The sequence below is a fragment of the Strix uralensis genome, chromosome 3, assembly GCF_047716275.1.
Source record: "Strix uralensis isolate ZFMK-TIS-50842 chromosome 3, bStrUra1, whole genome shotgun sequence".
Taxonomy (NCBI): domain Eukaryota; kingdom Metazoa; phylum Chordata; class Aves; order Strigiformes; family Strigidae; genus Strix; species Strix uralensis.
The window spans coordinates 61,111,145-61,138,565 of NC_133974.1; the positions used below are offsets into that span (position 1 = coordinate 61,111,145).

At 37.7% G+C, this 27,421-nt stretch overlaps 1 protein-coding gene across 7 annotated transcripts in view; it reads right to left on the reverse strand.

The window, feature by feature from the left end:
* Positions 1 to 27,421, reverse strand: part of PTPRK (protein tyrosine phosphatase receptor type K) — a 418,363-nt gene that overhangs the window by 45,721 nt on the left and 345,221 nt on the right. For all 7 annotated transcript variants that reach the window (XM_074862468.1, XM_074862473.1, XM_074862472.1 and 4 more), the window contains exon 13: positions 24,717 to 24,753. In XM_074862468.1, the coding sequence (XP_074718569.1) occupies positions 24,717 to 24,753 (37 nt within the window). The remainder of the gene's footprint in view (positions 1 to 24,716; positions 24,754 to 27,421) is intronic.

Here is a 27,421-nt window from a genome sequence, read left to right on the forward strand (position 1 = left end):
GACCTGTTGTAGCATTTTTTCCTGAGAACATATAAAGGTAGCCAGCCTTTTGGTAATGAGATCATTTATGATGTTTTTTTAGGGGGAAAAAAAAGTGTTATGTTTGGCCACATAACAAATTAGTCAACTTTATCAACTTTCAAGTTTTAGTCCTAACAAACAGCCTGCTTTCAAACCCATGTGTTTTAAAAAATACATTCTCACTTAATGTTAGCTATAAAATTTCAACTATGCAAAACACTGCATTAAGAAATTATCTGGTTTTGACAATGACTCCTATATGGCTTGTTAGTTCAAGATTAAACCTGAAAAGAAAATTACTATGAAAGCAATGTTTGGTAACAAATATACAAAATACCTCATCTTTATGTGCCTTTCCAGCAGGTAACATTTAAGAAGTTTAGCAGAGAAAGTACATTATAATGTTCGTTATCATTTATACATGCACACAACATGGTTTATGGGGAAAAATATTACTCTCAAATGTCTGAAGCTCCATTTTGCTATATATATTGAAAATAACATTCTGTGAATAACTTCTGCTAATTTAAGCCACTATAAAATTGTAAGTGAGAATTTACTGGTAGTGTAGGAGTTGCAGAGTTATTGCAGACCTGTGCAATTACACTGAATGAAGCAAGGACAGCTTAACTTTCTTTCACCACAAAACTGCAAACTCTCAACCGAAACTATACTCACACTAGCGCAAAATACAGAAATTCCCAAGATGAAAAATTACCTTAGATCAAATGCAGTGCTAATACCATTGAGGATGGAATCAAAAGACAAAGGCAATGAGGAGGAACAGAAATAGTGTTTCCTTCATCCTTTCATAAAAACCAAACTCACACAGATTAAAGTTTACACAGTGCTAAAACTACTCTTTAATAGCACCCATCAGTTACTATTTGGCATTCAGAATGGCAGAAGTTGAGAAAATACACAGAACCCCTTCCAAGAAAACAAATGGTTAATTCTTCCTTTGGAGTTAAGTCCCAGTTTTTCCAAACCCACATTGATTAGAGTTTATACAGTGCTAAAACTAGATTTTAATAGCACCCATTGGTCATTAGGATCCCAGATTCTTACTCTCATGACTGCCAGCCTTCAGTATTTTATTTCCTGTAAAATTTGGTACTTTTTCAAATAAAGTGAAAGAGTAAATATAAGTACCCCAAAAGAATCAAAGATGCTTTCTTTCACATGAACTCTATTCTTCCATCTAGAGATTTTTTTTGCAACTTCTTCAGTTATACAATACTTTCCTGACATGATTCAGCATCTACAGGAGTCCACTGGGCTAGCTGCGAAACAACACAGGATGCACTGGTGTGCAACACCCATGGCAGAGAACTTTCCTTCTCTTCCCATCTGAAGAGCATCCACGCTTAGAAAGTTACATGGGTCAAAACTCTTGAGGTTCTCCTGAACTCTTTAGCACTAAGCAGCTGGAGGTCTGGAAGCATGAGGAAAAGGCAAATATCCTCTTCTAAACCAACTGGGTATCACTCAGCTGCACATTGCAGCAGGCTGCAAGTACTGCCTCAGCCATTACCCTAATTATGCAGTTGCTCCCAAATCTGCTTATCCAAATACATCTGAAAGGTCTTATGTCAGCACTTTAAGCTAGGCCACCTGATTTTGCACGGAAACGTCAAAGCAGTGGTGCTTATCCATGTTAGTCTACCAGCTGTGATGTGAGGGCAACAGCCTTTAGCTGATTGAAAGCTTTGCTATCTTCTGCTACACCAACCGTTTGCAACACAAACCTGTTACCTAACCTTTAAACCCTGTGTAAGAAGTCACAAGTCTGTTTATAGGCCTGTTTACCGCATTTGACATTTAGAAACGCAGCTGTAATGGCACTGCAACAACATGCAGCTAATGCAATGACAACTGTATGAAGAAAACACATTGATGTTCACAGCTCTGGGTTGATTGCCCTTGAACACTGAGTTCAGATCAGGACCTGCAATGACATTAAAAGCCTTTCATATTGTGTCATTGCCTCTCTTTCTACAGGACCCTATATTACTAATATTTCAAAGAAACTTTCAAGCAGGAGGAAGAGGTGGCAGTCCTTCAGACTACAGGCAAAACATGCCTGCAAGAAAGAAGACTGTTAATGTGTATTGCCACTTTCTGAACCTTTGGCTTTACTTTTTCACATTTTTTTCTTTTCGTGAAGAAGTCTTGTTGCCTTCAAACGTTAAAGTCTAATCAATTTTTCTCTCTTCTGAAAGAAATAAGAGACTTGTTGTTATTTCCATTATTCAAGTAAACACTCACACGAAACTGTGATGGGGAACCAGACGTAATAAAGAGCCTCCATGATTAAAGTTAGATGAACTTTTTATATCTGTTATTACACTGGTTCATAAAAAGTAAAGATGAATCAGTTTTTAATTGCACAAAGCTTACTCTGACAGAAGGCAGCCAGGCTGCAGGAAAAGTAGGGTTGTGCAGTATGCAGAACTAAAAAGGTATCAGTTTGAAAGTGATTTTGTGGCCCCCTTGGCTGCGTGTTTTGTGGGTAGTGGAGCATTTAGCTGTTTTTATCCAGAGGATGAAATTAGCTGCTATGTATTGGATATGCCTTGGGCTGTTGCTTTCCCGGCTAGCTTCTCTGGGAAAATACAACTGTATCAAAGGAAAAGAAGAATATATCTAACAGAAGCTTCAAATTCACATGGAAGTCAAAATAAATGAAGCCAACTATAACATGCAAATATTGTATTATGATTTATGTAATGAGTTACTGGCAAAGAAGATTACTGTACTGGTATTTATGCTTTAAATCTGGTTTTCGTATTTTCAATCATTTGTGATCTGATTAAAATGTGACTAATTTGGAGGAGAAAATCACCTTAAACTGAGAACTCTTGCAGATGAGGTAGCAAAAATATCTACACTGAGGCACTGAGCTTTGCCTAATGATGAGCAAAAACAAATGTGCATTTTCAAATAATAAGAAAAACTAAATTAAACAAGGACTGACATGAAAACAATGTCAGTGTTCAGAGATACAGGGTAAGACACATCTGTATTTTATTTAAATTGTCCCTTTGGCAAAATGTGACTTGTGATTTGAAACACACAGGCTGCTCCATGGTGTGAGCTCCCATTTATAAGCAGGTATTCCTGATCATCCACAGCAAAAATGGTCTTTGTTCTCTTCAAGGAAGTGAAAAATGGCTTTACTTGGTGACTAACTTGATATGATTTTAATGAATGACTTGCTTCAGCTTCTTATTCCTTAAAACCCAGGCAATATTATCTATCAGCTTTCTTAGAGAGAGCTAGCCAAAATTTTCAAACTTGGGTAGATGAAGTCACCCTGACATATTCAGACAGCAACAACACAGAAGAATACTTTCAGATTACTTGAGCACCTCTCATAAATCAGATGTACTATCATATTTTAAATAATGTTTGAAAAGAAATGTACACCTGGGGAAACATATTAGCCAATCAATGCAATGAAATATCTCCAGATAAGACCTTCTCTTGCCTGACTCTGGTCTCTGGTAAAACTAGTAAGTATTACATGAAAACACAGTGCAGTCCTGTACGATCATGTCTGCTACTTACAGAATATCCCAAAAGTAAAATTAAATACAAAACTGTTTGCATATCTCAAGCATTTAAGAAATAGAAAGTGGAGAATAAAGTGGAGCAGTATTTCTGAACCAAACATTAAACAACTCTGTACTACATTAAGCTTCATAAGAAAACTATAAAAGCATTTTTTTGATCACTAGAACACTTTAGAAGGTAAATGTTTATCTAACAGCTTTTTCAGCAGGACAAAATGTTGAATAGGAAAAGCAAGAAATAAAAATGTAATTTGATCTAAAAATCACATATAACACTAACTTGTTTTCACTGTGCAATAAATACAAATCTTAGAAAATCTATAGTATTAAAGGTCAACTGTCTTTGTTATCTCACTGATCATTTAGGGGTAAATACATTTACCATTACTCCACTGAGAAAGGAGAAGGGACCTAGTAATCTTTCAGTTTTGTAGACCCAGAGCTTTTACTCAGTGTAACTGGTAACAATAAGTGTTCAATTCTGTACTCCCAATCTTGTACCAGGGCTGATACATTCCTACTCAGCTACACGGAAAATAATTCCACCTTCTTTCACCTACAAAGACAAGTGCAACACCCTGGGATGGTAACACCACATCACGGAACAGTCTGGGGGTAGAAAGCAGCTTTGCAGAAAACAAGGAAGGAGAGAATTGATCTTGCTGCCATCTTCAGCTGCCTCACAGGTGGATAGATGTAGAGAACACACAGTCAGACTTTTCTTGGAGAGATGCACAGCAAAAGGACTAGGGGCAGACATAACTTTCAATGAGGGAAATCCCAAAGCAGATAGCATGGAAAAAAAAAAAAAATCACAATGAGGGTGGTCAAACACTGGGAAAGGTGCCCAAAGAGGAATCTCCATCCTTGGAGACATTGAAAACTCAGCTTGACAAGACCCTGAACAACCTAATTTAACTTCTAATTTAGATTCAATTAAGCTGCATGTGCTCTGAATAAGGGTTTGACCAGCCGAGCCCCAGAAGTCCCTTCCAACCTGAATTATTCCAAGATTCTTACTTCATACATGAAGACAACTGAGAGTCTGTTCACCTCATGGCTCTAAGTACTCATTACTGCCTTGTTTTCATAAATAAATAAATGCGCGAAGCAGTATTGTCTGGTTCTCAGTGGCCACTGACTGCATATAAAGATGAAGACTGCTTTTCAGGTCCTGTCTCTCAACCCAGGGGAGAAGAGACATTAGATGAGTTAGTCCTTGCTTACCAGAAAGCATCTTGAACAGCTGAAGTTTCATTAACTGACAAAGTAGATAGAAAGCACCCTACCCTTTCAAGATATTAATATGGCTGGCTACATACTGGGTAGAAGAACTTACTGCCTATAGCACCATGATTGTTTTTCTCTTGGAATCGCTCCCCTCATCTGCTTGTAGACCTCTCCCCAGGGGCCCCCCAGAGCTGGAGAAACCCTGCCATAAGAAAGAGTGTGGAGATGAAAGAGAAGCGATTCAGGATTTAGCAGCAGGAAGACGGCTCATGGTTAAAGGAACTACCCTAGGTCTGACAGGAGAATGAAAATACAGAGACATGGCAAGGGAAATGAGAAATGAAAAGAAAAAGAGTCTGGAAGACAGATATGCAGAACAAAGAAAACATGATGAAAAAATAATTTGGACTATTAGGAAAACAGTAAAAGAAAAAACAGCAAAAAGGAAAACAGCAAAAGAAAGCAAGCATAAAATACAAAAAAGAAGAAAGGGTAATGGTTGATATAGAAAATGTTTAAAATTCTTTAGTGATAAAAATAAATGATTTTTGATTAAATCAATGACTTTTCATTGTACATGTCAATTTAAATTGGACTTGAATTGTATTCCCTTGCTACGTGAATCTGAGCGATACATGCCAATGAAAAGAGGAGCAAACCCAAATGTGGATCTCTGAGGAAAAGAAGTGACTTCTTTCTTTCCTTCTTCCCAAAGGCACAATCTCAGACCTGTTACAAACATTATTTTGTGCACTCTAGAAAGGGCATCCCCTGTGCTGGTTAGCAATGGGAACTTCAGATGCTACTACATGTGCTGCCACCACACAAAACTACCATGTAACTCTGCATAAATTGACTGCCTTTTTGTGAGATGGGCAGAACAAGAACATAAATAGCATTACAAATCATGGCTGAAGTGCACTGTCAGATCTGCATGGAGCAATCTACAGATTAACCTCCTTCTGATATATATTACCTTGGGTCACCTGCTACTAAGTCTTCAACTTTAGTGTAGCAAATATGTTCCTTTCTATTTATTACCATGCAGGTAAAAAAACCCCAACCAACCAACCCACCCAAGTTACTGAAATGAGGGAAGTGGTGTTACCTTCTGCTTACCAAAAAACTATCAATGCAGACCTCATCATTTAACCCTCCCCTGCCATCCCCAATCAACTCTGGCCTCAACTATTGCACTACTTTTACCCTTGATGCTTCTTACAAGGTTTTTAAGCCTGTGTGTTTTTTTCTAAGTGTAAAGAAATTATTTCTCAAAGTAATCTTTATTGACCAAATGAACAAATTGAAATCAGATTAAGTCTAAATATAAGCAAAGCAAGGACCAAATTTCAGAGTCCATTTAGTCTTTTTAATTTTTTCGTTATTAGCATTGTAAACACAGAGGTGTTTTTTAAAAAGTGTGAACAGGTTTTTAAACTAAAAATTGTTTGCTTCAAATATTCTCTACATCAGCTACTCTCTTGAGACCTGGAAAACTGAACAACTCCATATGCATCTGGGAGCGGACCTTCAGTTGAAATTAATGGGGCTATGCCAGGATGGACAAACGGAGTGGTGGTTCAACGACTCAGTACAAACTAATAAAAGAAAAGCCTTATTTCAAATCTCTTCATCTTCTGCTTCATCAAATGTAGTGAATAAAGATGACAGTTTAAGGACTTTCAGTTTACATAAAAGCAATACCTACTGCAAAATTTTTCAACAATTTGTTAGATGTATTGGTTCTAAGCTCCCAGCAGAATGATACACAAACCATTCTTATTTTCATTCATTTACAGCAAAATATATGCTCACTAACCAAAAAATACTCTATTAAACATTAATAGATATTGCAAATATTTATTAAAATCAGTTTCATCACAAGATATTTTTATATAATATCAATTCTCTATCTGTTTATTGAGTGTGTGTAAAGCCTATTTCAATAAACAGTAAAATACATTAAATGTATTACTACATAGCACTACACTAACTAAATTTTACTCTCACTTAGCTCATTGACTTAACAATGTCTACTCAGTGAATGTGAATTCAAACCAAGTTTCATTGCATTGAACCATCTTACACTGATCTTGACTTTTGGCAAGGGTAAAAAGTACCATTAATATTAAAAAAACTTTAATTACAGTTGCTGATTGAAAACCCAGTAACAGCAACAGACAAATTCAAACTATTTTTTTTGAAGAAGCCAAATATTCCTCATCCTGTAGTCCTAGAATAATTAGCTTTTTATACTGACAGGTACTCCCTCATTAAAACCAAATATCCTCCCATAGCATCACCACCACGCCTGTGCTACTGCAAGGTAGGTAGCAACTCTAAGACACTCCTGCCTGGTGTTTTGCAAAGACCTTTCTCACATGTTTGTCCCATCAAATAGTCTAGTAACAAAAGATTTCACCTTGGATTTCACTTTTGTCTTTAACGTTAGATGAGGGAAGATTACAGCTGAGAATAGGGTGAGTTAGGTTCAGAGATGGGGTATCCCTCCCTTTTCAGACAGGGCTCTTGTACACAAAAGTCTGTTCCAGCCATGATGAAAAGAACAGGAATAGTTTGAAAAGCACTTCTAAAGTTAAAACAAGTCTTTTCACCTTGGCTAATATCTTAAAACTTTCAAGAGGGATGTGGGCAAAACAGAAAGAGAGTAGTAAACAGAGGCTTTACAGGGAGGTTGAACTCAAAGAATTTGGGGGAAATGCAAGTGTAAAGTAGTAGCTCTGGAAATTACATTTCTTCATCCTTTTCCTTCAAAGGCTCTGTTCTTAAACCCCAGCTAGTTTCAGATACCTGACAGGGAAAAATAAACAGCTCATCCCCCTGTGCCTATTGGTATTTTTTTTACAAATTTAGAGCTAATCAAGGATTTCATTAATATGAAATTTCAGAACACCAAATTTGATTCATCACTGTAGGCGTATGTAGTGGAAGAAATTTTGCCCAAACTTTCTCCAATCTTCTCCTTGGAAATATAGTATGCTGAAAAGCATGACCATAAAATGTAAACATTCTTAGGGAATGTACTGGGTCTGGCTGGGATAGAGTAAACTTCCCTCACTACAGTCCATAGGGTGCTGTGTTTTAGATTTGTGAACAAAACAGTGTTGATAACACAGGGATGTTTTAGCTATTGCTGAGCAGTGCCTGCACAGCATCAAGGCTTTCTCTGTTTGTCACGTTGCCTCCCAGCGAATAGGCTGGGGGTGGGCAACAGGTTTGGAGGGGGCACAACCAGGACAGCTGACCCCAACTGACCAAAGGGGTCATCCTACCATATGATGTTGTGCTCAGAAATAAAATCTGGGAGGTTTTTTTTTCTGAAGTATCCATAGCTCAGGGACTAGCCAGGCATTGGACTGTCTGTGGGAGGTGGTGAGTGACTGCCTTTGTATCACTTTTTAATAAATAAATAAATATTTCCTTCACTTATTAAATTATCTTTATCTCAGCCCACAAGTTTTCTTACTGTTGCTCTTCTGATTCTCTTCCCCATTCTGCTGGTGGGCAGAGTGCGTGATCAGCTGGATGGGTGCATAGTTGCTGGCTGGGGCTAACTTCCCCACCCTCCAAAAAGTATACAGAAAGTGAAAAACTGAGCAACAATGAAAATTGTTTGAAATCTTAAAAATCAAAACAAAAGAAAACAAAAACCAACTTACACCATCGGTCATTTATATTCAGCTCGGTCATCTAAAACCAAAAAAGTTATTTCTTCTCCAATTAACAAAACATATTTATGCTGCTCTATTCGGTTAATTACTACACTGTAATTTGCATGACATCTCTCCTAGCTGAGCCTTTAGAAGTCTTTTCAGGTATTAACTTGAGACAGAGCACTCCTATTTAACAGCTGAAAAAGCTAAAATAGAAAATAAACAAGCCTGGGGGTGACAAGGATCTCACACTTAAGCTATAAACGTTTGCAGATAAAGGTAACGTTTGGCATAACTCTTACTTTCCAGTGTCTTTTCCCCCCTCCTTATTCTGCTGCTTTTACACCAAGGTAAGATAAGGTCATACCAGGTTTAGCAACTTAAAAAAAAGCAACCTACACTTACTGGTACTTCTTCACACATTTCTTTTTGCTATACCTATCCTTCCTCCTTTTTTTTCCCCCTTGATTTTTTTACACAGTATTTCAGGCAGTTTAAGATTAAATTATTTGAATGACAGACTTTAAAGGTAAAGCACTCCAGTTTACCACTACATTTTTTTTTCCCTATAGCAACAGAGGATGAATGAAAAGGGAATAAATGACACAGTACTCCTTTCATACCCCCTTCTTCCAAGAGCATTCTTTTTTATTCCACTCGCTTTCAATTCAACCCATTCACAAAGGATTAGCATAACACATCTTTTTTTATGCTTGTAAGGGTTACAGCTGTAATCGCTTCACCTCATCACTTTACTTAGAAATCCTGTCTCCAGAGGAGTAATTCGATTACTCACGACAATCCAACTTTTGCCTAACCAAATAGAAATTCATTACATGCTGTGCTGGTGCATCAGTTTACTATGAGTGGAAGGGAAAGTAAAACCCAGCAACATGAATAGTCGGTGTGAAAGGAAGAAAGCAATTGTTGCCTAACAAAAGGCTACCAACAAAAGATAGGAAGACTAGCAGAAATTCTTAGTCCCATGGGCAGGGTAGCCTCCAAACTAGTAATGACCCGTGGCTTTCAAAAGTGTTCGGTTTCAAATGAGCATGAAAAGTCTACATATTGATGAGAGCATCTGATTGCTTCCATCTGACTAGTCTTTAGCAGGTACTGGGCAAATGTGTGTAAAAACCTGAGACAGAGCTTTTACACAGGCTGAGGAATCAACACCATTTTCTGTTGGTGGAAAATACCTCTATATGCAAACATGCTAGTCCTCATAATGGCTTCTCTTGCTCTCTGCTTCTGAAATTTGAAAATGTACACAAAGCTTTATGACTGCATACTGCTTCAGAGTAAAACTAGTACCATCCTTAGCAACTGACAGTGGATAAGGATAAAAGAAAAAAAAAAAAAAAAAAAAAAAAGAGGGCAACTGGCATATCCAAATGACTTCTAGTTGTCCATATGCCCACAAGCATAAATCTAAGAAAAGCTCATGCTGATTGTGGCACAGAAGGACAGCATTTGGGGCAGAAGCACAGATGCCAGGATCATGCCTTCTACTTAGAAGCAGAGTATTTTATTTTATTTTACATTATTTCTGTAGAGTGATTTAAGATGTCCAGATATAATGGGATAAGTTCTCAAAAGCAACATTTGTTATGCCAAAGGTTTAGGAGCATTAGGATCCAGTTGACAAAAAAGAGGGCCTAGGTCTGTTTTCAGCTTTCGGAGCTCATAACTATCTTCTTGATTTTTATTTTTACAGATTGCTAAGGATTTCAGCACAACATATGGGCAGCATTAAGGGCATTAATGATTTATAAATTCATATAATCGTTACAAAACCACACAAAGTCTGAAATAATTTGGGGTTAAATGCAATACACATACTACTCATGGTCAAATTAAATATTGATGTGTTCATGTCTGTGTAAGAAAAAAGAGAGAAAACATCCTGTTTACAGCAGCTGTATGAAGAAAACATTCCAGACTTACTCATAAAGTAGTTCACTGCATTTACTTTAATGTGTAATTTCTATTTAATCTGTAATTTCTTTTTACTTAAAGTCACTGCTCTTTTACGTTCTTCTAGGCACTTAACCTTTATTGTGATGCGTGTGTACTTTACAGTGACTGGAAATCAATAAAAATTCTGATACCAAGTCCTTTTTGTCTTGAAAAACTTAAAATATCCTTAAGACAGCATCTTTCTTCGATACTACTCATGGGAATTTACTAATAATCACATTGTTAGATGTGCATGGAGAAACTGATTATGTTGAATGAAAGCCAGACTTTAAAATGAAAGTAAGTCCTCAGAACATAGAAGAAACAGGTGGTTATTGTTATTTTGCAAGTAACTGTTCAACATATATACTGCTGCAATAACTATGCTCACTCTACACAGGTGAAGTATCTGTATTTTTACCCTCTACTCCATAGTTAAAAACCAGAGGAGAGCAGTCCTCCAACGAAAATCTCATGCTCTGATCCTAATAAGATGTACAGTTCCAAGAGAGAAATCTACAGCTACACAGAGAAATGGGGCAAGATCCAGCATCCAGCCTTGAATCCATAACATATCTTAAGAAGTTCAGCACATAGTTCAGGTACAAGAACATACATTCTCTTTTGTCTCCTGGCACTTGTTGATTTGTCATTGCTTGTTTGCTGAAAATTAAGTTACAGTATTAATTTTATATGAGTGTGCTGTTAAAGAAAAGAGCTATCCTGTTTGCAGAAAAGCAGCTCTGATACATTGTGCAGAGAGCACAGGCATGGCTAGGAAAGGCACTGCTGTATATCACAATGGAAACAAGACCTTTCTCTTGATAAAGAACTCCCACTAGAAAATTTGAAATACCTCTTATTAAACTGGACAGTAATAATAATAAAATGGAAGAGAGGCTGGAAAGGCCTCAACATAAACATGAAAGCATGCATTCATATTTCATATGTCCTACCCCAAACCAGAAACAAGTCCTCAAAGTTGTTTAACCAAGTTAAAAATACATTGTGGAACTGTAAATATCACAAGCTAGCCATCATGCTTACAGAAGTAATTATTTTTTAGTGTTCATTATGATAACATCTTTTTTTCACTTTGCTGTAAAACATCTAGTTAGACATTCATTCAGGAGACAAAGACCACATAGTTCTCAAAATTAATGTTACACAAACACCAGCAGGATAGGAAAATGGTTGAGAGTACCTGTTCTCATAAAAAATGAATTTAAAACAACACAATAGCCAGTTTCAGAGCTGGCAAAAGAAATGTACCTTATATCTGTACTTAGCTTCTGGTTTAGGGATGTTTCATTTATGTTTCGGTCTCAAACATTTATACCACAACATAAATTGGTTCTAACTACCTTAACCATGTTCAAACAGGCAATAGATACATCTTGAGAAAGGAGAGAAAAGATAAAGGACTTACTGTCAGTTTAGCCTGCATGGTTATATTTCCCCTTTAACCTAACAAATCTTAAGACAAATACTGCATTTCTTATTATGTTGTGGCCAGCGATGGCAATGACAAATTTTGGCATGATTAAATTCTTCTGTATTAGGTTGGGCTCAAGGAGCCTCCATACATGGCTGACTGGAGCATGCTGTACAGCTGATATGTTTTGCTTTGAAGAGAGGTTGAGCAAGCAGCTCAAACATTGAAGGAGTAATATTTTAAGAAATTTTATCACTTGAAAAAAGCAGCTGTCACTTGGTTTGATAGTTTTGAAAGACTAGTCAAGTGTCTTGTTCAGCATATGGACACATTCTAATTTTCCCAAATCTCAGAATGAGTAATTATAGCAATCAGGGCTCCATTGTTCTGGCATCATGACCCCACTTCAGCAGTGACAGGGGCTACATCCCGCAGTCAGGTTCCCGACAGGTTTATTGTGTGGCCCCAGCTATGCACAATGTGCTACATATCTGCCCAAACAGCTTATCACCCCCACGGGCTGGCTGGTGGCAGATGAGGCAGTGCATACTTGCTGTAGGCGCAGGCAGCCACGGCACCCAGGTGGCTGGTCCTCTCCTTCTCCAAGCTCTAGGCATTAGTTCATACAAAAGTCTATCAGGTTCAGGTCCAACAGCTGGGTCAGCAGTCAGCCATTACATCTAGAGGTCCAACATCCTCAGACTATACTTGAAACACTATTCAGCTATGCTATCGCAGAAGAACAAGGGCTCTGCTGAGCTCTTCTAATCATAAATGCAAGATGACTCAGGAGGCCTGCCACACGAACAGGCCTTCCTGCAGCTGAGCTTCGGCAAGTCAACCCCCTGTCTTCCAAATGCTGCCATGCTGTGTGCCTATGATCCATCATGTCACATTATGATCTACTCAAGCACTACAGACCTCCTCCTTCAGCAAACCAAATTGTTTTACCTAAGTAATTGTTTGCATTCATCCAAAACAGTTCTTTGAATGGGTTACTTTAAAGTGTAAAAGATTTGTGCTTCCCAAAACGATTTGGAAAAATACTTTCCACTGCTTCTGTTCCATGGATATAAAATTTTACTGTCTGAATTTCACCACTACTACTCAAAAAGGGACATCCAGGAAGTTACAATTTCTGTTACTCGATTCTCTGCATGCACAAATTGATTCCACTTTCTGAGCCTGAGAAAGCTCTTCAGTTTAGTTTGTATTCAATCTATATTAGTAAAGCTATTTGATTTGGCTAAGTAACATCATGCTTTAGAGCTTATGCCGAGTAAGCAATATCTTTTTATACAAAGGCAACCAGATTACCAGCTTTCATATTTGGACAAGCATATAATGAGATTCAGTTTGCCATCTCTCCGTCCCTAAACTGCCAGCTACTTATGTAGAATGAGGGTTTCTAAATTCTGTTCAAAAGCAAAATAAGAACTCGGTAGATTTACAAATAGGTAGTGACTGCTGCAAATAGCCACCAGCCTTTCTCATCTTAGCGTGTGGCATGATCTAGGCTGAAACATGTAAGTGGTTGGTAACAGCAATGGCATGCTCCACAGTTCAAGTTACTGATCAAAAATCCAATCTAACCCTGATGGTTAGTATCTGACAGCTGTTCATGGGGACTTGTGACATATATTCCTCAACAGACAATCTGAAAAATGAACCTTCCTATCTGATATCTACACTGCAGAATTTTCTGTAAATGTGTGAGTAGAAAATGAAATGTATTATTACATACAGCAATCGCCATCTTTGATCACATTTGAGATACAGAGGACAGAGGCTCTTTGTAGATGTTTCACTGAGCAGATGAAGCACCCAGTGCCCAGGTTTCACAGTTCAGTATCTTAAAAACCTTTACACCAGGGCAAGGAATGGTAACCCATTAGGTGTACAAAAGGAAGTGCTATGAAGGATGAACATACGGATGTAAATCCCTGTATAAACATTATCACTTAGTGATTTCAAGCACAATGAGAACTAGCTGACAACCTTTCTAAATTTTGGAATAATATCAGATACTAAATTCTTCAGGATTAAATCTTTATGAACTTCCAGAAGTGAGAAATGCTAACGAACTATAAGAAAAATCTGTTTACATCTGTAGAAAATAATGACAGCATGTTGAATTACCAGTCCTTATAAAATTTATTAAAAAATTCTACAGAATGCAGCACCATCATTTCAAAACAGGAATCATAGTCTCAATTCAGTAAAATCTGAGACATCAGAAAGAGATCAAGGATTAATTTGAGATTTACTTGACTACATATTTTCTTTTGCAATGGGTCAACAAAACAAGCAGACAATTCAGATAATCTGGATCGTGTTAGTATAGATAAAAATTAAGGTTCACATTAAAAAATGCCTGTACTTGTGCAAATCAACTGCCTTCCATATATTGAGGCAATCTGAATGCCAATTATTGTAATTGTAGAATCCTACACTCTATCTCTCTCTCATATGGAAGAAGAGTTATCCTTTCACTATTTTTAAAAACATGGATATATTAGCAAAAACTCCTTCAACATTTCCAGCAAATAGTCAACAATTTGTTTTTTCTGTCATTATCTAACAGTCCCAACAATAAGATGCACAATCAGAAAATGTTTCAAAAATGTACCTTCATGTCACAGAATTATCTGGGTTGGAAGGGACCTTTAAAAGTCATCTAGTCCAACCCCCCTGCAATGACCAGGGACGTCTTGAACTAGATCAGGTTGCTCAGAGTCCCGTCCAACCTGACCTTGAATGTTTCCAGGGATGGTGCGTCTGCAACCTCTCTGGACAACCTGTTCCAGTGTTTAGAAAAAATACGATTCATATCTTCCAGAAGTAGCCCTTTTTGAAATAGCAAAGTCAGAAATACAGTAGCACCAGGGATGAAAAGAGTGATTATGATGCCTGTTTTCCATCAGTACATAAGGACTTGGTTTTATCGTCCCAGAAAGAGGCCCATTTTCACGATACTGTGAAGTATACAGATATAATCTGTTTCGCTACCATATTCACTTATACCATACAGCGCCATTCTGATTTTATTTGCATGTTATGATGGCGTAAGTCTCTATTCTTTGCCAGAGCAGAAAATCTTCAGATGTCATTTCCCACACTGTGAAACTGATGACACATAACTGAGGATTTGCTTTAAACTTGCCCATTAACCACCTCATTATGTTACCTCTGAGCCTTTCTCTGCGTTTCAACTGCCCATAGAAACCGGTTTTGGGCAATCTGCTGTCCAACATGAGAGCTAGGTCTGGCATAACTGGATGTCCTATAATCTTGCATCAGTGCTGACAACATGACAGCAATTTAGGAGTGCAGCATTCAAGGTAAAATCCCGCAGTTTCATGGCAGCAAAGGCATGAAAGCAGTGCATTGGAAATGCTTTGGATGCTCGATGTGGCGACCATAAACGGTCCAAGTTTTGTAGCCATAGAAAGAGTGGCAACAACTAATGCACAATACATGATTACTTCTATTTGAAGCCAGATGTCTTTTATTTCAGACAGGCTGCTTTAACATCCTAAATACTATATTGGCTTTTGCTATTCCCTGCATGACTTTGCTATTAACTACAGTGTTTTGAAAAAAGTATGCTGCTGAAGTAGCATTGCTATTCTCACAAATTTCTGTAGTGTATTGTCAGTGCAGACTACTGCCTCAGGATATTTTCCACCACAGCAAGGTTAGAGCAGGACCTCTTTTTCCTCTGTGCTAATGGTCTGGCCAAAACACTTGGCAGAGGGGCTGAAACAGTCAATAATATGTAGCCTGCTTACATATGTGTGAATAACCAATACTCAGTCATCAGCAAAGAGAAAGTAACACAAGTCAGCAGATATGGGACCTCTGATTTAATGTTCAGGTTAAATATTCTGGCATCTATATGGTATTGAATGTGGTTACCTTTCCTGTTGACTCAACAAAGCAAATGTTAATTAGAAGTGGCAAAAGATGCAATCTGTTTTGTGACCTCTTTGACAGTAAAGGGTTCTGGAAGTCTATCCTGATCAAGAACCTTCATCACCACGTCACTGTGAAGCACAGAGAATATTCACAGTCCTTTCCAGACTGCTGAATTTGCACAAAAGCCTCCACACACTTCCAAAGTCAACAGCACTGAAAGCCACACACAGGGTCGTAATTCTGTTCCCTATGCTTTGAATTTACCTGTCTAAAAAAAATCACTTTAACAACGCCTGCAACTGCCTCCTGCTCTGACAGACAGATGTGTGATAAACACACAATTTCTAGAAAGATTGTCCCTCCTGCGAGGTCCACCTGAATATGTTTCTGGTCAGGATCTTTCCAGAAATATTGTGGTTAGCACACAACTTCCCATCAGAGCAGAAAGCAGTTTGTGCTCCTGAACTTCAGAGCCATCGTCTCCTTACACAGCTGACAAAGCATCAATCTCTGTATTCGAGTAATTTGGCAGCAGTGCCAATCAACCATACTGACTTGCTCTGCAACACATTTGACAGTGTTTACAAAGTGCTACTACGCTTGGCAGTGCAGCTCCTTGTTTCTAGATGACTAGCTGTAGAACTTCACTTAGCACTCTGTCAGAGATGACAAGCAAATAGTTTAATAAACCCTTGTAATGTTCATGACAACGAGGTGGAACTTCTTTTCATTTAGTTAAAAGTGTTTGATTAGATACAGAGAAACACAGTGATGCTGATTTTAGGGCTGTAAACAGTTTTCAGTAAGAACATTTCCGTTTCAGATGTTGCTGAAGTTGTTCTGCATTCTTTGGGCATCATTCTTTCCTGAGATAAAGTCCTGCTTGTCGTTCCTGTCCAGGTGCCCAGTGAGCAGTTTTATTGCTCAAAAATATTTTGTCTTCTATGTAAAATATCTGTGTTAGGTAGCTGTTAATACAAGGATGGATAATTGCAAAGATTATCACCTCTGTGCTAAGATATCACATATTGATATAACATTTTATGTCTGTTTTTTGTAATTGGACTGAAGCAGCTTTGACCTTGAGGTTCAATTTCTTCTAGCAGTTTTAAACATGACCTCAAGACCTTTTGTCTGCACCTGAAGATGGTGAAAACCAACCCCCCCCCCCTTGCCTTTCACCGCTACTCCTCCAGCATGTACTGTCATTTCTACCCTGCTTTCAGAACTGCTCATGCAATTCTTCTAACCTAGGACATGTTTTAAATTATTTTTACTATGTTAAATTAGTTTCTTTTGGTGAATCTGAGCGAGACTGGTTGTTCGTAACAGGGATAGCAATGAGCTGCTGACAGGCACTTCTTCCACTAGCTCTATGACCACCAGCCATACATACTCTCTAATAATTTGATTTTCTATCTGTGTTGGCTTATGTGTGATCTACCAACATCAACTCCTCCTTATTAATGACTATATCATCAATCTGCCACATAAATGATTTTTTACTTGACCAGTGCTAAGTTGTAGTATAGGAAGGAAGCTGCTACTATTTCAACATTGAATGCAACCATTCGGTAATGACAGCACATCAGAACTATGGGACAGTGATGACCATCCACAGCTCAGAGCATTCCATCACTACTGGAGTGCCATTCAGGTTTTCATTACCACTTCCAAACAATCTGGGACTTTCCTACAAACTTCCAAATCCACTAAATGTGTGTGTATTAAAATTTCCCAATCTAATGCACCATTTAATGGAACCAGTTTCAATCATGACTGATTTTGATCTCATCAGTTTGAACTGTAGTTTCTATACTGGCACTAACAACGGTGGTAAGGTATGTAGGGATATTTCTAGCATCAGCAATTGGCTGCTTTACTGGGTACAGAATTAAACTTACATCTCAGTGATATGCATGCCAAAACCTACTCTGGACTGTAAGTATTGACATGCCCCCTAATGTGGAGAAAACATCAGACTGAAGACTACTGACTGGATATAAACACAATTACTAATTCCTAGAGACTCTTTTCTCCTCCTTTCTTTGAAAAGGTGAAACAGCACTGTCCCTTAATGGGGCTGCTCTAAAGCTCTGCTGCTGCACAGGTAAGCCAAAATCCTATTGCTCCTGGGACAAGCATGCACATGAGAAAGCTGTGACAGACTGTTAGAGGCAGCAATTTCTGCCTGTTCCACCTCACACACTCTTCAACTCCAGGCATTGCAAGGGGCCATTTGATCCAGTGGTACAGTTAATCACGATATAAAATCAAAGTGGACACAGGCTTTCTGTGTGAAAAAGGGATAATGAGCCAGTCCTATCAGGTGATGATAAGAGTTTACCTTCTCTAAACATCTGTAATTTTACAATGACACGAAGAAGGTGAAGACATAAAAAAAGGCAAGTAAGAAATGATGAAAGAACAGAAAAAAAGGGGGGGTAAAATTAAATAAAACCCCACTGCACTATTAGCAAATAGTAATTTTAAATGCTCTTTTTAATTGCATATCTATTATAAGGGGAATCAAGGATTTTATACTGCAGTTAAAAGTCTAATGGGTTTTGTAAAATCAATAGATTTCTACCTTTATGTCTCCATATTCTTTAACAATGGATGCAAAACATCCAATGTCCACAATCTGATTAATGAAATGATATTCATAATAGCTGGAGAGACCTAAGAAACCAGGCACCTCCTAAAAGAACATATATGTTAAGATGCTGATCCTTCACTTAGAGCAAGATAATGTATCAACATTCATTCTCTAATATTTAAATATTAACTAGAATCCTCTACCTGAATTCTTACTTTTAAAATTCTTATTCTTTAGGAAGCCTTTAAGGTTCCTAAGATTTAAATCTGCTTACAGCATCTGCACAAAGTAATTTTTTAAGTATCTAGGCCAAAAGAAATACCAAAACATTTCAAAGTCAGGAAAGCTAATATTTGTTATATCTTAGGACTCAAAATATCTTCATTCTAATGGTTGATTTTTTGAAAACACTGAAATGTATCACTAGTGTTTCCTCTTACTGATTTAAAACTTAATGATTTTAAAAAAGCTATCTTTCACAACCAAACTAAATTTAATAAAAGAATGTTTGCATGTAATACACTTACTCACTAAGCAAGTATTTAAAACTAAAGTTCTCCAGTAAAGCAATTAGATATATCAATTGTATTTACTAGATTTACTCATCCATGAAACTCTTCTGACCAAAAGCAGTCAACTACTCTTTCAAAACATAGTAATAAACCCATATTCCTGAAGACTTGGAAAAGTGGCCAAAAACTAGAAAATACTTCTAATAATAATAATTCTCAAATACAGTTAAAATAAATGGTTCAGCTCAGGCAAAGTCATACACATAAAAAAACATCAGGTAATTCAGAGTTTTTTGCTGTTACCCTCAGAAGGACCCCTTATTTCTTAAAGATGTCAAGCAACAAGCAGAAAAGAGTACTTCTCTTTGGTGCCTTATAATAAAGAATGGGAAATACATTCTCTGAAAATTGTTGTTCCATGCATATCAATCAGGTAGCTTCACCTGATAAATGCTGTTGTTACATTAAATTCCTTTTTAATCTAATAAAATTTTTGTAATTGAATTCCATGATTCCACACATATACGAAAGTACTCACATTATAAGTTTTGTGTCTGGAAATCTTGAGGTGTCCCTAATATAACTGCTTTTTTTATAACCATCATCAAGTATTCCATCAAAGGATCATTCAATTTTTTATTTGCAACCGAAGGTATCACTTACCAGAACTGGCAGATGTGGTTGCTCAGTGAGCTACTGTAGTTTCACATACAAAAGAGGAAAATATGCCATGCTAATATTTTGTTTCCATCTTTGGAAAGCTCAGCAAGGCAGTTAAAATCTCCTCTTTGTGAGATAAAAGACATTATGCAAAAGACCACTGAAGTTTAAACATATTAACAGCTTTTTCCAATGAATGAGTGAAAAGAAAGATGTGACTTAGGCAATATCTGCATTCTTCTCTAAATTTATATTGCCACTTAGGTCACCAGTGCCTATTATGATGCTACAGCTAAAAGTCATTGTAGGAGCACTGATCCAACCATAAAAACAACAGTGAGAGAAACTTCGTTTCATATACATTTAGCATCTGACATCTTCCCTTATTTGTGCATTAATCAGTAACAGACATATTTGAGCATCCTGCTACAGGAGGTGATTTGACTTTCACAAATTTCCCTAAGAGCAGAGACATCATCAGGAACAATTTCAAGGAAATAATTATGGTCTAGACAGATTTATGACTTCTAAAGACCTAATCCAAAGCACATTAATGTCAGTGGAAGGACTCCCATTGACATCAAAGGCCTTTGGATCAATCCCCAGCTGCTGTGGGAATGAATTCAGAGCAATAATGATGGTGGACTAAATGCACACTTGCAGTTGAAATGTTACCACCCAGACCTTTTTATTCCTCAAATCAGATTAAAAAGTAATTTTCTGCTATTTCACAATTACTTCCAGATGCGCATCATCTCAAATGGCATTTTCATCCATCTGTATGAACCAAACGTGCATAGAGATAGAGAAGTTCTACACTGCCTGAACTAATAATACAAATGAAAACCACAAGGGAAAATAAATTTGGAGGTGAAGAAGTTCATGTTTTAAATGCGGAGTGAGGAACCTTGGACTTCATTTATTCCTTCTAACTACTTTGGGATAGAGCTGCCAGGCCCACCGCTTCTTTATTTACTGACACAGTACACTTCTTCTAATCAAATTTCAGTATTTTTCTCTAGTCCCCTAAACAAAACAAAAGAATACACGTAAATCAGTGTTAGCCTCAAACTTGGCAGCCTAAAAACTGTCAGAAATGTCAGCTTCATATAGTCTCTGCTTAATAACAGCTCTGCTGTCCCTTCTGTCCTCTTAAATGTCTATTTACACGTTAAATAATTTGAAGCATCACTCTTCTCTGCCCATGTTAATCTGGTTTCATTCCCTTTGCAGCTGATAGCATTTTAGACTGTAAAATGAAATGTCAACATTGTATGCAAGTGGCAACCCATTCAAAGTTCTACACAGTCAGACTCAACTCCAAGATGTGACTGATCAGTCATCAACATCGTGTGTTACTCTGAAGTGCATGCTATGGGAATCACACATATTTTATTCACTTCTCTAGCAATACTTTGGTTAGGCAGGTTCAGTTATCATGTATTCATTGATACATGAGCATGTTTCAGACTGGTTGAACTCTGCCTTACCAAACTAGCTTTAGGAAGTTTGAGAACTTTCTTTAGGAAATTATATATAACACTTTTTTTTTTTTGGCAAGTAACACACATTTCCTAGCATAATTCCATCTTTCTGTTTCTAATGAACATCTGACCTATTACGTCAGTCTCTGTACCCTTCTCTGCACTTCAGAAAACAAGATTTTGTTTTCCTCCTTCTTCAGCTACTATGTGTGGAAAACCAGACTATTAGTGACTGGGTAATGTTACTACCTAGATTTGAAAAATAATGAGGTAGAGAACAATCAACTGTTGGTTTTTTGTGTTTTTTTTTTTTTTTTTTTTTTTTAAATGATGCTGATTAATGGTTACTAAGAGGATCTGAATGGGAAGGGAATTCAGGTTGACAGAGGAAAGCAGTATTGGCTAAAAGTGTCCAAGGTATTAAAATGATTCACAGTTCATAAATTTTCTGGGCTACACTTGTAATGGATATGGTGCTTTAGGTATGTCCTACCCACCACCTGTGTCACAAGAAGTTATTTTTAACCTGGTTTCCTCAAGAATCAAAGCTTATGTGAACAGATTGTGTACATGTGTGCAACTTTCATACCCTCTTGCCACATCTAATAACTTGGGACTCCCTTGGCCAATTCAGTCTGATCTGCAGAAGGGCAAAAGTCACAAAGTCATTAAATTCTTACAAGCTTTGTGGAAATAGGTGTCCAGATAAAGGGGGAAACCTATTATTACTTTAAATCAGGGGCATCAAAGAATCACTCTGGCATTCATCTTTCATCTGCAAGTACACAGGAACTGCTCAGGAGAGGACTTTTTAATCTGGTGCTGTTCCAGTATTTTCTTCCATGAAAAATTAACTCAGTGTATTTTAATACACCAGACACTAGTAAGCCTCTCAGTTTACTCTCAAAACATTTTTTCAAGACACACCAAAAGCAGCAACATACTTTAGTCATGATTTGGCACCATCTTTTAGATGAGTTCACACTTCAGTGCATTTTGTTATCAGAAGCACATGAAAACACTGCACCTGGCAATACGGAGTGAAAAAGTATGAGCACTTCAATTTAAATTTGCTGACTTTCATTAGTTTGACACCAATAAACAAACTATTCCACCAATTCTCAAAGGTAGAAGGCAACCCAAGGGAATGATATGTGCAAAATCCCTTATGCATTAAAATGTAAATTATGTTAATAGGGAACGGCCCAAGCAAACAAAAAATTAGTCAGAAAAATAACATATCTAAGAAAGTTAAATTATCAAGATTATAATTTCAGGGATATGAACTTCTCCAGCACCAAACCATGACTTTACTACCATATTTTTTTTTCCATCTTTACATCTTATCAGTGTGAATATACACAGTAGATAACACCAGCCCCTTGAACGAGACAAAAATGAGAAAGTACCTTTGCTGGTAATACTGAACTTCACTACCAGGGAAATTTTGTCTTGCCTTTACATGCACCTTTAATGTCATTCCCCCCTGCACCCTTCCACCCCAGATCTTTATGATTTTTAATTGGTTTTGCCAGCTGTAGGCTCCTTCAAGACACAGGAGATGGCACAGAACTATGCACTACTTTTATAACTGAATACATAGTTTAGACAATTTGCTGGATTTTAAAAGGGTACGTTAGCTTTACTGGGGTGCATTAGGTAAGGTGAGACGGTCCTCTTTTCTCTATGAATATATTACAAATGTAACCAGATGCTTCTGAGGTCAATGATTTAAAGCAAACTTACACACTACGAAAAAAGTCAGCATAACCAGATGAACATACACATAAACCAATATATTAAGTATACTTTTCTTCAAGTACAACAAATGTTTTCATTGTAAAAAAAATACCACAATGAGAAAAAATTTGAGTATCAGCTTTAAAAAAATTATTTAGAATACCAGTGTAACTCTTTGAGAGGCATGAATGTATGTGACTTTGAAGTGATGATGCCCTATTAAATGCACTCCTTCAGAGCAAGAGAAAGCATTTGCTCCTAATGTTGCCTCCCCCCCACAGTTCACATCTATCAATTAAAATAAAGTCAGAGAAAACATTTCGGTTTCCAGTTCCATGTTCAAGGAGTATAGTACTGACATATTAGGCAATGCAGTTACTTCAGGAAAACTTGTCTTTAGCCAGAATGGCAAAGGCAAAATTTATGGCATGATGGTAAGAAACCTGCTACTCGTTTCCCCTTTCCTTCAGATTATAGCCACTGGGGTGAACGTGACTGTTACATCAGAGGAAGGCATACAAGCAGCCACCAACAGGACTATTGCTCCTGTGAACACTGCTTTGAGATCGGTGGACTGAGTATGGTTAAGTGAAAAATAATTTCCTCCTAAGACAGGGGAATTTCTTCCCTATTTTGTTATTACTATCCAGAAAATTTATGATGAGAGAGACCACTGCTTTCTCCTTCCTCAGTCCTGCATACTTTAGGTTACTTCTGAGCCTTTCAAGACTCTCCCTTGACTCAAAGCCTAGCAATACATGCTTGTGGTACATAAATATTTGTTTATGCAAATATATTTTAATTCAAACATTTAATCTTGCCAGGTAAACATAAGAAAGATAATGCTGATGTACTTTTTCACAGAAGACTTAGCTCATGGTTTTAATTTCCTGTTTTTATTAGCTTACCTCACTTGACAGAAATATTAACATGTCTTGAGAAGTACATTTTATTTTCTGTTTTCTCAGGAAAACGTTTGGTTGCTACCACCTCATTATGGGCATCAGTTTTTAATTGGAACAAGTTTTAAATTGAAAGAAGCAATTGAAAAAATGGTGCTGATGTGCCACTGCAGTATTTTAAATGCCCACTTGCTAATATCTAAAGTTGTTTTTATGCTGAATATTAATATGCAATTAGAAAGAGACAATGTAAGTAGTGCTGGGCCTCTGCAGAGTAGTCTGTCAGCATTTGTAAGCTCCTTTCTTGTTTATGCTGCCAGAGTCTATCAAACAACTCTCATGTTGACACAGTTAAGCAACGAAAATTAATGGCTATAAATACAGTCAAAGCAAGAGTTAACAATAAGCAGAACAACTAAGTCCTCATTTGAAGATGAAACAGCATTTCTGAGTGAGTGGTATGTGATTAACCCACTGTATGTGGGGTCAATATGATTTATTCTCACAGCTATGCAGTCAGTCTTAGCCCTGGGCCTCACTTGCTATCAAAGACACGAGCCTTCCTCAAATCAACCCTCCCCTATGTCTAGCAAACACTGGGAGCTCTTACTTAGGAAAATTAACTATCATGTCCTTCATTTAAATTATTTCCACCCCTGCTTGGAAATAATTGTTAGTATAACAGTTTAACCACATGCTCTTTCTAGTCTCCAGCCCATCTATCTGCCGCTTGCAATGCTCCAGCAGCCTAAAAGCAGATCTTGAAAACCACAGAAAGGGGGAAAAAAAAAAAAAAAAAGGAGTGCTTATTTTATCTACATTCTGAGTATTGCTAGAACAGTAGTCTCTTGGCCTCATACCAAAGAATAAAAGCAGTAGCCCATTACATTCGAAGACAATCAAGTGGTTCTAAATACAGGGAGAGTACTGGCTTTGGTTCAAACACTTAACAGAAATGCCACATTTCATTAAAAAAGCTACTTTGCATGGAGGGACAAACCTCTTACCTTTTGTAGCTATTCGAACACACTGAGTTTTGGTTTCCTGTTGAGGAGGGAAAAGTAAAGAAAACAGTCAGATCAGGTTGCTTTTTCTTGCCCTCCCTGCTCCATAAATTCATCCTAGATCTGCTGATCAGCTGGGGTAACGTAACAAGGTGACACAGGGCTCTGGGCTGAGCAGGGGAGGAAGCTGAGTGATTTTGCCTTTACAAAAGCTGGATGAAACCTAGACATTGGTCTGTACTATTCAGGATAACAATGGGGAGAATAGGTGCAGGACAGCCCAGATGTAGCCACATTTCAGATTATTCAAATCAAATGGAAATTATGCCATAAGAATACAGAGACAGGGTGCAGTGAAAGAGAAGGGGAGGACTGGTGCTCCTGGTTATTTCATGGCACAGAAATCCTGAGTCAGCGTTGACCTCCACCAGCACCATGAAGCAAAGAAGGTACATCTGTTCAGCACTGTTTCCAAACTAACTTGTCTTGCTGCATCCTGATGGTCTTGAATAGAGTCACCTGAAGCACGTCAGCAACACACTCCCTCATGCTTCTGAGTGTGGAATTGGCATAGAAGTAGCCAAATATCCCTTCACATACGACACAGTTAATCTACAACCTACATAATGTGCCCAGGAGAGACAGTAATTTGACAATGATGTGCTCCAAAAGAAGTTGCACATGCAAAGACAATTTTTATGTATTTTACTTCCCCCCCCGCATCCCCCACTGCAGAAAGTCCAAAAAAATGGACAGAGAAATGACTTGGTTATGCACAGCTTGGACAATCTGAACAGACGATGGTCAGTCATAAATGGGTTTTCTGACCTTTCTGTACAATGTCCAGTCATTTTAAAGGCAAACATACTGAAATAGCATAAGGTTGTGTGAGAGGATGCAGCTGCTGCTGTATTAGATCACTCTAAACAATATTAGCACGGAATTAGAAAATATAGTAACAGTTTCATTCTATAAAATACACTCCCTCTGGTCCTGCACCCCCAGCACTCCATCCCCGAATACATCCCTGGGATCTCTCTCCTCTTGAAGATTCCTGAGCAACAGGTAAAATATGTTGATGCTGTTTTGTAAACATAGCTTGTAAAGAATGAGCAAAGCCATGAATAGAGGCTTACAATAAAGACAACTTTTCAATGTAAATGAAAGCCTCACAAAATTTATCAATATAATCTTACCTAATTAGCGTTCTCCCAGTCACTGGATTTACTTGTCCACTTTTGTTCAGATTATCTGCGAGGATGATGGAATAACCCTCATCCCAACACTAGTGTATTTCAGAGCATACTTTACTTCCCCTTGACTATTTTGATGATCTCACTGGTTTACATGTGTTTAAATATTCTGCAGCTCAGAGGTTATCTTACAACCACTAGATCTCTGTCCTGGCAGAATGCAGTGCAACCCCCCCTGAATCTTCCCCCAAATTACTCCAGGAACAGAAATCTGATCTGAAGCTTTAAATCATTCCAGAGAAAACCATTTTAAACTCCCTCACAAACTGAAATCAAGTTACAGTAAAAAATAACATGTTCTTTCCTCATCTTCTACTTATCTGTCAAAATGTAAAAGCCAAAATAAAGATCTATTTTTGTGTTTAATATTTTTGTTTTACTTTTCCCTCCCATTTACTTCTCGGGGAATGAAACAAATTTCCTTACAATTTAGTCAGCTGGAAGCCAACAAAAGCAAAGGGAATATATGTAGCAGGTGAGGGAAATATAAATGAGTGACTAGCCGCTACCTTTATTTTGCTTTGTTTGCTTCATACAGGTCTATAGATAAGAACTACAAAGAAGGAACAGCTTCCATCAGATCCAGTAGTTCTGGAAGCTGGGTCTCAAGCAGTTCCAGTATGGTTTTATTAGCTCCTGCTTCGTCCCCATTCTGACTTGATGCATATGCAATTTTCATAACCATAGGTAGAAGGTGAGTTTTTCTTCAAGGGGCTCCAATGCAAGGCCACCTGTTAGCTAGGATTTGTTTAGTCATGGCAGAGACCCAAATGTGAGGATAAACATGGCTTCTGATCCTTTCCGATGGCTCTGGTGAGCCTCAGTGGCTATTGATCTACCTGTCTGTCAGGCAGTTCCTTTCTGACCTGCCTGGACACTTCCTATGAAGACTCTTAGGGATATATTACAGCAATTTCCTTCAGTTTTCTAAACTCTAAATAAAAAATTTAAATTTTTAAATATCTGAAGCTTCTGTGCCTAGCACATTTTCCCTCCTAACTGATCATCTTCCCCTTCCCCATTTTTCATTTATGAGAGGAAAAACCATTCAAGAGTGACAGCACAGGGTTTGCAGAGCCACAGTTGTTCTTCCCACCCGGAACCTCCCTCCCCGGCACTTTTTCCCCTCCCATATGTATAGAGAGCCAGCAACAGCACTCAGCAACACAGTTAAAAATGAAACACCAAGGAGGTAATGAAGGTGAGTGACAACCATACTCTTACTACTGCACAGCAGTGGAGCAAGCCTCAAGCACACCTTTTCAGAAAGGCTCTCGAAAACACACCATGGGCTTGAGGTTATTTTTACTCAAGCAAATTTTTGCTTTTTATTTGATGTTCAGTGCAAGAGTCTCAAAAAGTTTGTAAAGTTTTATTAGCCCACTGAGCAGCCCACATTCTGTTTATCCTGCAGTAATTTAATCTTCTGAAGTGTGCAAGTACTGAGAACTTGGG